This window comes from Patagioenas fasciata, chromosome Z, assembly GCF_037038585.1.
Source record: "Patagioenas fasciata isolate bPatFas1 chromosome Z, bPatFas1.hap1, whole genome shotgun sequence".
In the NCBI taxonomy this organism is placed as follows: Eukaryota; Metazoa; Chordata; class Aves; order Columbiformes; family Columbidae; genus Patagioenas; species Patagioenas fasciata.
Genome location: NC_092560.1, coordinates 76,689,671 through 76,703,356, shown reverse-complemented (window position 1 = coordinate 76,703,356; position 13,686 = coordinate 76,689,671). Strand labels below are relative to the sequence as shown.

Genomic DNA, 13,686 nt, shown 5'->3' with positions numbered 1-13,686 from the left:
CTGAGGCAAAAAAGTCATTATCTTGCTTTACTCAGCGCTTGTCAGGTGACACCTGGAATACTGTGTTCAGTTTTGGTATCTGCTGTACAAAAAGATGTGGACAGGCTGAAGAGGGTTCAGAGAAGGGCCACAGAGGTGATCAAAGAACTGGGAAGCTGCCGTGTGAGGAAAGGCTGAGAGAACTGGGCTTGTTCAGCCTTGAGAAAAGAAGTCTTAGGAGGGATCTCAGCACCATGTTCCTGTGTTTAAAGGGTGGCTACAAAGAAGATGGAGACTCCCTTTTTACAAGGAGTCACATGGAAAAGACGAGGAGTAATACGTACAGGGTATTCCTGGGGAGATTCCGATTGGACACAAGAGGGAAATTTTATACTATGAGAACAATCAGCCCTTGGGAAGTGGTGGATTCCCCAACATTGGACACTTTTAAGATTCAGCTGTACCCGATGCTGGGCCATCTTGTCTAGACTGTGCTTTTGCCAAGAAAGGTTGGACCAGATCATGCTCCTGGTCCCTTCCAACCTGGTATTCTGTGTTTCTATGATTTATTTTTGTGTATCTATTTCAAAAAAGCACAACATTTCTGTGTAATAGTTGCAGGTCTTAATGCTACCCTGACCAAATTTAAGTAGCCTTTTAAAGAAGAACAATGCTGTGAACTGATACACCCATGCTATTGTGTTCTTGCACGATCTTGTTTGAGGGTAACAAGTGTTTCTGTGACTGTATTTTATGGGCTCTCACAATAGCGTGATGAAGCAGTAGATTTCCAGTTCCCACTTTGTGTGTGGTTCTGAGTGGGAATTCTTTTCCAGCTGTAGGGAAACAGGTTACAGCTTGGTACAGATGACTTCCATATCTTTGAGGAGTATGCCTATGTTACCGTAAACTCTTGGTAGCATAAAATCAGTTGCTTTAGCATAACTGTTGAAAATCTAATCTACAAATTCACATTGTGATACAGGGAATATAACTGAACTGTGTTTTCTGATTTGGATCCTTGATTTTCTTTGATCAGTCCAGACTGATGATTGTTTTCCCTTCATGTGTTGCTGTAAATGTTTGTGCCTTTTTTTCCCCCACCCCCAGCATAATGGATTTTTTCATTATAGCCATTAAACTATTACCTTATGGCCTCAATACACATATTTCTACTCGACTAAATTGGTATGGGAGAGCTAAAGGAGACTCAGCATCCTATTGCTGGCTTCATTGTGCTGTGTCTCTATTTTCCTGCCAAGTTGAGGCTCAAATATAGTGTGCCTGCCTTGCATAATATGATGTGGCTGTGTAGACTATACATCTTGCAGTGCAATTTGTCATCTTTTTTTTTTTTCTTAATCCTACAGCTGTAGTGAGAGCTCTTTAAAAAAAAAAAAGGGGGGGGGGAGGTAAGGTGTAGGGAAGCAAAATTGACCCAAGCCATTTATTTCTATATAAATACTCCCCATTTTTTGTTATTAATCAAATATACGGCTTGGGTCAGTTTGGGCCATATATGGCCATATGCACGCAGACACACAGAACTATGATAGCTCTGCTCAGATAGTGAACAAGGTGTGATGGGTGGTGCCCAGCGCTTCTGCCAGCAAAGTCACCTTGCTGGTAAACTGTGTATCACACCCCTGGAGTCTCAGAGCTAAGGGAAGGGAAAACTGTTACACAGTTGAGACAACATTTCTCCAGGATGTCACTGGATCCTGCTTGTTCTTATCCTTAGGTTTCCTGCAGCAGAGACTCAGGCATGGATTCCAGAAATTCTTCTAAAATAAATAATCTATTCTCAAGGTACAGCATAGAGCATCTCAAGCTGGTGCCTCCTGAAGAGGGACCTTGAATAAAGATAATCTTAGGCAATTATACCTCCACAATCCAGGTCTCCCACATACACATCATTCTGGGCCAGTTGCAAAAGTAGATTCTGGAGTCCTCCCGTTCTTCATTGCATCTCTTTGTTTTTATCAGATGGGGTCATAAATCAAAACCCTGACTTTTGGTTGCTATTTTTCCCTTGGAGAAGATAAGTTCTTGGCGATAAAAAAAACATTCTTCTGTTTTGTCTTTTGTTAGACTCTGTTCTGTTCCTTTACCTATCTCCAGGGACACAGCTCCTCTTATCTTCTAGCTTGAAGACTCTGAGACCCTGTTTAGTTAACAAAGCAGAAAGTTCAGAAGTTCACAGCTTGTAGAAGTTATGCTAGGCAAATTTACTTATGCTGAGTGGATTCTATGTAAGCAGTTTCTAAACAAGTTCTATAAGAAGCAGTATACCAAATAAATTGGTAAGCTAAGCTGGTTTATTCCATAACACTGCTATAGGATGGGATGTGGTACAACACATAGCAGGTCCCAGAAAGGCCTAGTAGAGGTCTAGCAAGTCTTCAGTACAATGGCAAAGAGCATTCCTGTTTGGTTGTGTGCCATTATCCTGTCAAGGACATCTTTTGACTTCTTGTGAGTCACAGGTGGGTTACACCCTGGGTTTAGCTTGTAGGCTATGTTATCTGAACATTCTGTGGATATTTAAAGAGCACATCAGGCTGCTCATTCTTTGGAAGACCTTAAAGCTTTACATAGATTTAGTCCAGAATTTTGTCCTCTCAACCAGGCCACTGGTAGGGAGTAGCTTACAAATGCCTTCCTGTGCTAACCTGACCCTGAAGGAGCTGATGCTAAATGAGAAAAGCTTGTGGGATCCTGTTGTGCCAGTAGCTCCAGGAAAATCTGCTACTGCAGGTAGTTGTCATCATCAGTGTAGCCAGTATATCCGCTTTGACCAGTGAGCCATGGGCACTGGTGTAAGAATACCAATACCTCTTAAGCCAGTGGGTGTAAAACTCTAATATCAGGTCCCTACGAAGTCTTCTAGGGGGAATAAAATCATACTGTGTTGGTTTTTACATGCAAAAAATACACTGTCATAGTCTTGAATGACTTGTACAACTTGTGGACAGGGATAGTTCCGTGGTGGTGGATCTGGCTATGAATGTCCGTTTACTAATGCATCAGGTTTCTGTTGCTGCATCTGTTGTCCTGGGGGGAGAAGGCAGGAGAGCTGTGGTGCACATTTTGGGATGATCAGTAGTTCTAAAGCAAAACTAATTGTAGGAAGGAGGCAAAATGACGTTCTAATCCAGACTATAGACAGGTTTTGCTGCTAGAAGATACCAGTAGTTCATTTTGCCTCTATCTTTGCCAGTCTGTAGTTTACAAGATATGCCTGTCCATGATAATTCATGTAGCGCTTATTCTGTGTTACTTATTTTGCTGTTAGAAGTAGCAGGTATGACCCTTATAACTTGTATTCTTTTTCTTCTTTCCGTTCACTCCTACACTTGGTCAGTATGACTTCTCACTGGAAAATAAAACAATCGCGTGGGCTGAAGATATCAAAAAAATTCAAGCTGCCCAGAGAGAAGCTAAACGCAAGGCAGAAGAAGCGCTAGCGACCTCAAAGACAGTTCCAGAGGACAGCAACAAAATGGGGTTCTCAGATGGACCTTGCCCTGAGGCCATGCCTCCTCCTATTAACCCTATCCTCGCTAGCCTGCAGCACAATAATATTCTTACTCCCACGCCAGCCAACAGCAGTGCTGTGAAGCAAAAGGTTCTTAGTCCACCTTGTCCAAAAGCAGACTTCAACCCGGCTGATTTTGAATGTGAAGAAGACCCATTTGACAAACTGGAATTAAAAACTATCAATGATAAGGAGGAGTTAAAAAATATTCTTGAAATTCATGTTGGTACTACTGGGCCAATCGTTGCCCAGCTGTTAGATAATACTTTGCCCAAAGGAGGGTCTGAGTCTGTGTTGCAAGATGAGGAAGTTCTGGCATCCATAGAAAGGGCCACGTTGGACTTCAAGCCCCTTCACAAACCCAATGGCTTTATCACTTTACCGCAGTTGGGAAACTGTGAAAAGATGTCCTTGTCTTCCAAAGTGTCCCTGTCCCCTATCACTTCAGTGAGCAATATCAAATCCCTGTCCTTTCCTAAACTTGACTCCGATGAGAATGATCAAAAATCATCAAAGCTCACGAGCACTTTCCACAGCACTACCTGTCTCCGCAACGGCACTTTGCTCAGCTCTTTGCAGACCTGTGCTCAGAGTAAAGCTAGTGAACTGAACGGACACCATATGGTTGATTTTTCCGCTCTAAATGAGGACAGTGGCATGGAGACATCGACATTATCCTCTTCATCCAGGCTGCCTTCTCTGGCTGTGTCAACAGTTTGTACAGAAGAATCGTCATCTCAAAGCACAGCGACTACGGTAAGCATGTAGTGGGTTAGAACTGGGGTTGCTGGGGAGAGGCGGAGGCAAATGTTGCGTCTAAAACATCCTGTGGATTTGGTTTTAGTATTATTTAGTGGGAGTAGTGTGTAGGGCCTTTTAATTTGCATGGCAAATCCATCAGTCCAACAGGTCTTCGTGCTGGCATTTCTGAACCTCAGATTACTATTTTGCAGGTTTCCACAAAATCTGATATTTTTAGAGCAATTCTGGTGATTTTTCAGGTTTTCTGCTCTTATTATTCATAGTTGCACACCTTTGAGCTAAGTGTATGTGATATGTTCTTTGTACAGTCCTGCGTTCTGTCTTAGCCAACTGAGAGAACACATTCTGAAGTGCTATTAGACTTTGAGTTAAATCTCTTCTAGGTTTGTTCCTCAGGTTGTTTATTTTTTGGAAATAATGGGAAATTCAGGCTTTTCAAGGAATAGAAGTAATCACAAGTTAAGAACCACATGTGCTGTGCCATTCAGAAAATAAAAAAATGCTTGTGGTTGACCTGCAGTGAAAAAAAAAAATTGTTGTTGTTTTTTAAATTTTATTTTCTTCCTGACTGTTCATCCTGGAGAACAGGAGGCTGAGGGGAGGCCTTGCTGTCTTACTTACCTGTCTGCAACTACCTGAAAGGAGGTTGTAGCATGGAGGGGGTTGGTCTCTTCTTCCGAGTAGGCAGTGACAGCACAAGAGGAAATGGCCTCAAGTTGTACCAGGGAAGGTTTAGATTGGATATTAGGAAAAAATTCTTCATGAAAAGCGTTGTCAGGCATTGGAACAGGGTGCCCAGGGAAGTGGTGGAGTCACCATCCCTGGAGGTGTTTAAAAAACACGTAGATGAGATTCATAGGGACATGGTTTAGTGGTGGACTTGGCAGGCTTGGGTTAATGGTTGAGCTCGATCTTAAAGGTCTTTTCCAACCTAAATGATTCTTATGATTCTCGAGAATGCTATAGGGAAAATAGAAACCGATTAAGAAAAAATGATCTATTAGGAGAGCTAATAAAGACCTTCATTTGAAACTGGTTTTGCTTTGGAAGTAGCAAAACAAGAAATATGTATGCTGACAAAACTAGTTGTTTCTGTTTAAATTCCAAGACTTATTTCGTGTTTCCACAATATGGTCCCAGTGGCTGGAAAATGACAGCTGAGCTGCAAGAAATTGAAGTAAATGCAACAGAAGCATTGAAAAAAATGTGACAGAAATCCTCAGAGTATGAAAACGATAGCAGAAAGTCACAGTCATCCCTGCGGCTGGGAGCAGAAGGATCATGTATGTGTCCCTTTTCTGCAAGGTTACACAGGAGTCAGCCTGCCCTTTTTAGAAAGCCTCAGGATAATTTTATGTCCCAGTGTATTCCACAAGGATTATATATATACATATATATGTTGTTTTTTTTTTTTCTCAAAAAACTAGAAATTGTAACTTTGGTTGTATAGTTACGACTAGAGTTTATGCTTCACCAGTGAATTGGATGTAGGCGTTTTGGATGGAAATGAACTTGTGATTTGAGGCTGCACTAATTCTGTCCTCAGTGGTCCCTTCTCTGAGTATTTTTTTTAAGCTCACTGGTTTGCTTTTTGCAGCATTGGCAGAGGGAGAAATGACTAGGGAAGACAACAGGCTGGAATTAAACAAAACTGGTCAGCGGCCTGGTTAATATGGTGCATTTTGTTTACAGGATCTCTGGCTGGGGAGGATGGGCCACTCTTGGTGGTACATTCGGAACGTACCGCTGCAGTAGCATGATGTGCGCAGGCAGGGCTGCCAGCCTCTGTATGAAGTGCCTGAAAGTAGGCACCCTGTGCACGCACATACCGAAAGTGCTGCACCTCTGCTTCTCGAAGGGCACTGCAGTGCAAGTTTGAGATGTTAAGGGAGCATGGCTGCTGGGTGACCAGTCCTGCCTTTGTCCGGGGCAATTCCTTCAGGTGTTTCTCCTCATGGCTGGAAGTCACTGACTGCAAGCACAGGTTGTCAAGCTCAATTAAATTGAGGAGGAGGAGTTGGTTTTTCAAGACTTTCAAGTCTGCGGTGTCAGAAGCAGTTGTGGTTTGCCGGGCTGCAGCGCTAATAATAAAGCACCATCCTTAATTTGATAACCAGCTTATTTCAGCGCTGCTCCAGACCCACATTTCACTGTGTCCCATGGTTTAGTGCTTTTCGCTCTGTCAAAAGTGCCTAGAGAGGGTGTGTGAAGCACCTTGAGCCCCTCTGCCACCATTAGAAGTTCTTGGGTAAACCAGTCAACCAGATTGAATGTGATTTCTCAGGCTTTGTCTTGTAGAAGAGAAATTCTTACCTTGCTCCACATTGATTTCTTGCAGTCTTTTCTCATTCCATTTAATGTTCAGGAAGACTTTAAATGAATTGAAATGTGCAGATTTGGTGGGGCAAAGTTCTACCCTTGCACTGCAGTTATCTTGGATGAGGCCAAATGAAGCTGTAGTTGGTTCTGCAGGAACGGAGCAGATGTACAGCAGGGAATGTTACCCAGCCTTAGTAGTATATGTAGTATAGGTTTCTCTTATTCCTTCTCATGGTCAAAAAATCAAAAGAAGTCTCTAGGCAATGACTTCAAAATTGTCACTGTCCTTTAGGCTGTGTAGCACTGGCTCAAAAGCTGAACAGGAGCCAGTAGGTTACATTGAGCTGTATGAACGTGTAGCCATTACAGGGAAGAAATAAGCTTACAGTTATTATGAGAAGGCACATCTTCCTTAGAGTGTACTGTTTGTAGAGCACTGAGAGGGGGCATGATCCTTATGATGGCTATTCTGTGACTCTATGTAACTGCATGTCTGCATCTCACATAAGGAAGCCTAATCAGACCAGAGTCTCCCTACTATGGCAGACTTAGTCCCAGATCTGTCCCATAAAACCCTTCTACCCCAGCTGTAGCAAATTGTATTCACTATTGTGTAATGTTTATAGTTGTCTTATTTGTGTGTTGTCCAACAGGTACACCCAGACTACAAGGAAACAGAAAACCCTGTGGTAAGTTCCCAAATACCTGTGTGCTTGCACTGGATTGTGTTTCTGAAGATCTCCAGAAGTAGCATTCCTTTGAATGTAAAATCATGGGTGACGAGTAAACTCGTGTTGAAGGAAGACATCTCCATGCTTCCTCTGAGGTGCAGGGTTTGGCTGTATCATAATGATTTTCACTGTTGTAAAGATTGGGTATTGAAAGGGTTTGGTGCCACCAGCAGGAGAGGGTATATTGTGAAGAACCTGGGTTGTTGATTGTTGTTTTGCGGGTGCAAAGATTATGGAGAGCGTCAGACTATTTGCACTGCTTTGTTTCATCCTAACTGTAACTTCCCATGGGCAGCCTAGGAAGCCCCTGGTGTTAATCACATGGGGTATCCTAGCCCTGCACTAGACAGAAACAGGATGTGGGGATGCAGAAGATGACCATCACCTCAGCCTTCGCATTTTCCCCTTTAGGTAATGCACCAAAATTTCCCAGTGTCTAAAGTGCCCAATAACACCAGCTCCACAAAGTGGTCGAGTGGCCCCGCTCCTGAGCTACAGCAGGTCCTCTCTGCTAGCGAGAGGCAGTGCGTAGAGACAGTCGTCAACATGGGGTACTCGCCTGAGAACGTCCTGAAAGCCATGAAGAAGAAAGGACAGAACATAGACCAGGTAAGACCTTGCGCAATGAGGAAGAAGCCCTTGTCTGCATGCTGATTTCTGCTGAGAAAAAACCCTGAGTTTCAAAATGCATAGGGGGGATTGCTTTTATTTTAACAGGCAGCTGCAGCCTGTAGCAGCTGTGATAGTAACTGCTGGAGGAATTGTCACCTGGCAGTGAAGGCTCCCAAAACTGAAGTAAAGTGTCTGCAACTCATTTTGATGAGGCAGCTTCAGTCATGTGGGTGCTGGCCTGCAGCTGCACTAGTGCTTGGGACAGGTGGCACTGTGTCTTCCCAGGAGCCACAGAACCATCCGAAGGAAGTTTAGTGTGGCCCTACACCATGCCATGTGCCAAAAAAGCAGCCAGCTTCCCTTGTTCTGAGCACCAGGGGTTGCGATGCTGACGTCTCTCCCTGTGAAGGGATTGTTCCCTGCAGGCTTACGACAGCCCTGAAAGGTTCTCGCAAGGCACTGCTGACCGACTTTCTTTTGTGCGTGTTGGTCGTGGTGCTTCCTGCCTTATGTGTTGCCTCAAACGCTCGTGAAAACCAGGTCACAGAGCATAAAGCGCTGCAGGGTGACGCATGGCTCTGGGTCTTGGATCCGCTTCAGACAAATGTTTTAGAGCAGGGCAAGCGTGGCCAGACTTACCATGCTGACCTTACGCAGGCTCTGTGCTGTGCAGAGCATCGCCTGGCGGGACCATGCTTGTGGAGCTGTTCTGCTCACCCACTGTCTATGCACTGGGAGCAGTTTAAGCTGTGTGCTGGAGTGGACTGTAGTATCAAATGGAAGAAAACATCCCTTAGGAGGACAGTTTTAAATCCTGCTGTATTTGCAGGCTGCAGTCTTTGTTTTCCTAGCATTGCGTGACCTTTCCCTATACCTCTCAGAGCTGAGGATGAATAAGAAATTTGGCAGCAGTTTCTGGGCATATGAGCTGAGATTTGCAGCTCGCTCACCAGTATGCTGAGTTGACCTGAAAAGGCTGACTGCTTTCAGATTGCATCAGCTCTTGCTGCAGTCTGAGAGGAAGCCAAAAGCTGACAAGTCTTGACTGCTGGACCTACAGTTTCATTTTAAAAACTTGTAGTATAAAAAGCAGTTAAACTTCTGCATTCTGCTCGGTGATCAGACATGGAAGGCTAAAGATAGGCTTCTGAGACTCTTGACTAGAGTGGAAGGTGATATTCAGAGCTGGTGGGAGAGCACATGAGGACAGAAGGGCTCGTTTGCTTTTGCTGAACAAGTTCTTATACAGAGCATCTCAGCTCTGCTAGGAAGGACTTTATCTGAGTCCCTGGTGAAGCTCGGGGTTGAGTCATGCTCAGCCCTTCTGCAAGTACAGCCATGGTGTTCAACCTGCAAATGCCACTCTGCAAACTTGGCTGATTTTTTCATTCCCTGCAGGTTTTGGATTACCTGTTTGCACATGGACAGCTTTGTGAGAAGGGCTTTGATCCACTTCTTGTTGAAGCAGCTTTGGAAATGCACCAGTGTCCAGAGGAGAAGGTGAGGACTCAATATGTTAAGGAATAGAAAGTGCTCTGGGATGGGGAATTCCAGCAGCAGTTCCTCTGGCTGATGTAATTCTGCTTTTTGTGATAATGCTGCCTTGTTTCCAAACTGACTGCTGAAGGACATCCTTTTGTTGGGTGATAAAGCAAATAGGTGTTAAAGCATTAGAGTTCTTCCGATTGGTTTATTACTCTCGGTTGCATGCATTTTGATGGGGACAGGCTCTTTTAAAGACCCTGCTTAGTCTACTTGGATGTTCTTAACCTAGAGTTGTCTTGTGAGCGAAGTGTTTGGTTAACAGACAGTTAACTTCAGAAGCAGCAAATTATCTTTCAGACCCTGCCAGCCTGCCATGGCTGTGAATTTCCTCCCTTGTACAAATGCATCTGCCTGTCTGCTCAGCAAATTGGGTTAGTGCTAGCTTTAGAAGCTGGAAAATGGTTTTTTGGCCCAGCTTCCTTGTCTGGCTGCTGTACGAGCACCACAGGTACAGAGGCAAGAGCAGGTAGCCAGGGCAGAGGACAGCAGGATCTGTTGAAGTCTGCCAACCTGTTGTGTCTTAAGTTATTACATGAAATCTTCAGAGGTACAGGCCAAGATATATATGCGTTCCTGCCTTTCTTGGACTTAGTGATGAGCTTGCAAACAGAGGAAAACCAGTGTAAAATGGAGGAAGTGACTGAGTTATGGAAACACATTTGCTACTGTCTTAACCCCCAAATTAGAAATGTCTGTTCTCCTGATTGCCTATGTCAACCTGCCTTGGTTTTTCTTTCCTGTGTAGTGGAGGCGCTGGAAATGGCAGAGCATTCATAAAAGTCTCATCAGCTGATTCACTCCTTGTCACTTTATTTTTTCAAAGCTCAGGGAGGATTCATGGCTGATGTTGGCGGTATAATACAGAGTATGTCCAATAGGGTTTGTGATAATCTCCCAAGTTTTCCTAGATCTAAAAGGCCAATTGATAGCAAGGGCTATCGTACTGTTCCCAGAGTCAAAGTAACTTTAACAACATTCAGTTGCACCAGGGGCTGCTGGATGGAGAGCAGAGTATCATTAATCAGCATTTTTGGGAGCCCAAAGTGGGTCAGGCTGATAAATTTCCTACTGGGAGAGACACTCCCACACACTGCGCTTTGGCACGCTTGCTGCAGCTGGAAATGCAGGTCTGCAAAAACGGGGGACTGGAGCTGGGACTCCGTGAGCTACAGCAGCCAGAGCGCTGCTGGCTCTGCTGGGAGTGGATTTTCCCAAACACAGCTGGAATGGGCTGTACTCGTGGAGGAGGAATCCCTGCTGCGGGGTGCCCAGTTGTAGAACACTGGCTCTGTGCTAAACCTCCACCAAGCACTCATCCTCTGTTCTCTTGCAAATAATGGACTGTGTGTGTCTTTCAGATCACAGAACTTCTTCAACTAATGAGTCAATTCAAAGAAATGGGGTTTGAACTAAAAGACATTAAGGAGGTCTTATTAGTACATAAGAACGACCGACACAACGCTTTGGAAGATCTAATGGCCCGTGCAGGAGCCAGCTGAAAATTCATTCCGGAATTTGCGGTGTGCAACAGAGCAGGACCAGCCCCGCCGCCTTCACATCCAGTGTGACTTGCTCTCGACAGGAAGGAGTCCAGCTTTTCACATACATGGGAGAGTGACTGAGCAAGCCTGCCTGCGTGCATCACTCCAGCATTGCTCTTTCCACTGAGAGCCAACTTTCTTTCTTAAATTAAATTTTTAAAGTGTCCTTTCCTAAGTTTCCTTTTTCCAGCTTGGCCACGGAGAGTTTAGACTGCCCAGCCTCCACTGGAATTGTACATAGGTCGAGGTGGGAGTGGTTTTCCCCCCTCTCACTCTTGCATTGGAGTTGGACAGGAGAATACTAAGTTGATTCTGAAACTAGGATGCTTTGGTTCTTTGAAGCTGCTTTCATGGTGTCTGCTTGTACTGAATTACTTGACTGTGTCACAGTCCAGATTAACTGGTTCAATTTGACCTTTAGTGCAATGGAGTTTTATTTTTTTGGTTGAAAGTTAGTCTGTAACTTAGTAAAACACTGGTTCAGAAACTGTCGCTATACATAAAGAGAGAAGCTTTTCCTCTTCTGGGGATATTTTTGTCATTTTTTTTTTTTTTTTTTACCCATGCATCGAACACTTCTGCCTGATGTGAGTGTCCAATGCTGAGCGGTGTGTAAGTTCTCTTGAAACAGGTAAGCTGTGAACTCTGCCTGGACCTGCAACTTCTCTTGGTTCTTGAACCTGACTGCAGAGAGCTGAGGCTCAGTGTTCTTAGTCCCCTGGGCTTGTAGGATATTTAAGACAATGCCCTGCTAGGTAATCAGTTATCTTTTTTGTTTTAAATAATACTCAGTGTGATGCAGGAGGTTTCTTTCAAGCACTTTCTTTAAAACAAATATACTCACTGCATTAGTTCAATTTCTCACACTGCTATAGAATTACATAATAACATCTAGTACTAGAAATCAGGTTTGGGGTTGTTTTGGTATTTCTAAGTATTACATTGTACATTGTTCAAGTTCTAAATACATAAAATATCAGCAGTTTGGGGGAATCTTTAAAGTAATTTGCTAAATATTTTGATTCTGCAAAAGAACAACTAATAAAACCCTCAAATATAACTCCCAGTGTCATGATTCCCATCTCTCATGCTCTTTGACTTCAGCAGATGAAGAACATGCCGGACCCTGCCCATCCCATAGGCACACATGAACAGTCTCTGTTGGGCAGAACACCCAGAGGTCTCTGAGCAGGCAGCTGCAGTGCTGGAACATGCTGCCTTTTTTTGGTGTGGCTTATTTCTACTTCATTGCAAAAGCCAAGCCTAGTGATCCAAACTTGTGTTAGAGGATGGAGCTGGGAGCATTTGACATTGGGAGGGGAAATGGCTCAGCTTGTTGCCTCAGTTTAGGTTTTTCAGTAGGTTTTAGCTCATCAGCACCCTATAGGAGATGGCATTTGTCTCCATTATGTTGTTAGCTTTATATGACCAAAACATCTAATTTGGGCCCAGTGTTAACTCCTGGAATTCTCTGTGAGGTGTTCAACTATATTAGTTACATACCTTTACTTAAAATGATGTTGAGGAGAGATGTAGCTGGCAAGTATCTAGCAGATGTGGAGACGGATGATGAGTAGGACCAGGCCAGATTGCTACGTGTTTTATGTTGTACCACTGAGCTTCACCAGCTCCTGGTGGTGGGGCTGGAATTAAAAATTGTCAAAGGAGGAGATTCAGCAGCTATTTACTCTGTAGGTGCGGGTAAAGCAGTTGCCCAGCTTTCCTTCCCAGGTGAGAAATGTGACAGTTTGAAACAAGGAAATGGCATTCCTGATTAATCAGAGGAGTGGGAAAACAAAGTTCAGATCTGCTTTACTGTCACTGCTGGGAGCATTCAGTTGTGTCACTTGTTTCTGTTTTCTCAGAATTAATATCCAAACAAGTCCCTGTCTGGTACTGCACAGTCCTGAAGGGGCAAGAAATCTTGCTAGCAAAGAAACAGCTGTTTCGACCAAACCTCTAAATAAAATCATCTGTTTCTGTTAATGTGTGTTCAGTTTTTTCACAGTCCCCCTGTGGGGCTGGCTCTTAACCCCACCACAGTAACCACTCTGCTTGTGGAGTTGGTTGTAATGGTGAGAGCAGAGACGTGAAGAGGGGAAGTTACACTTGTGAAGCTGGTGTTCTCCTTCCAAAGAGATGTACCCGTCTGTGTCTTTCCTGGTGACCATGCTCTGGTGTTGGCAGTGAGGTTTCCGTGTTTATATCACTGGGTGGCTGAAGGCCAGGAACATGTTTCTGGGGTACCTTCTTACAGAAGAAGACCCTGGAGTTGAGGTGATTAGCTAGCGGCTTAGGGGAGAGGCACTTCTGAAGAAATGGGTCACAACATGATGAGATTTGTATGTTGTTCTGGGCACTGTGTGTTGCTGGTTACACCGGTGCTGTCATTCTCCTGTCACGTTACAAAGCTCAGCCTGGATGTGGCACGGTCTTGCTGGTGCCAGGCTGAGCTCTGTGTCCCTGGTTGCGCTGGAGACCATAGGGCCTTTCCTTAGGTTCTCAGGTCAGATTGATTTATGTCCCTGGTTTATGTACTTGCTGCTGCCAGATACTGAGGTCTAGATGCCTTGGCGAAGTGTAGAGACAGAGCCAAAACTGGCAGTTGTGCTTGGAGCCACAGACCCCCTGAGCTGCCTCCTGATAGTTTCAGGAGCAG

At 44.3% G+C, this 13,686-nt stretch overlaps 1 protein-coding gene across 1 annotated transcript in view; it reads left to right on the top strand.

Moving 5' to 3' along the window:
• Positions 1-13,013, top strand: part of UBAP1 (ubiquitin associated protein 1) — a 37,803-nt gene extending 24,790 nt beyond the window's left edge. The window contains exons 4-8 of the mRNA XM_065861641.2: positions 3,344-4,273; positions 7,252-7,287; positions 7,741-7,938; positions 9,340-9,441; positions 10,845-13,013. Of these exons, the coding sequence (XP_065717713.1) occupies positions 3,344-4,273; positions 7,252-7,287; positions 7,741-7,938; positions 9,340-9,441; positions 10,845-10,985 (1,407 nt within the window). The 3' untranslated portion in view covers positions 10,986-13,013. The remainder of the gene's footprint in view (positions 1-3,343; positions 4,274-7,251; positions 7,288-7,740; positions 7,939-9,339; positions 9,442-10,844) is intronic.
• The last annotated feature ends 673 nt before the right edge of the window (positions 13,014-13,686 follow it).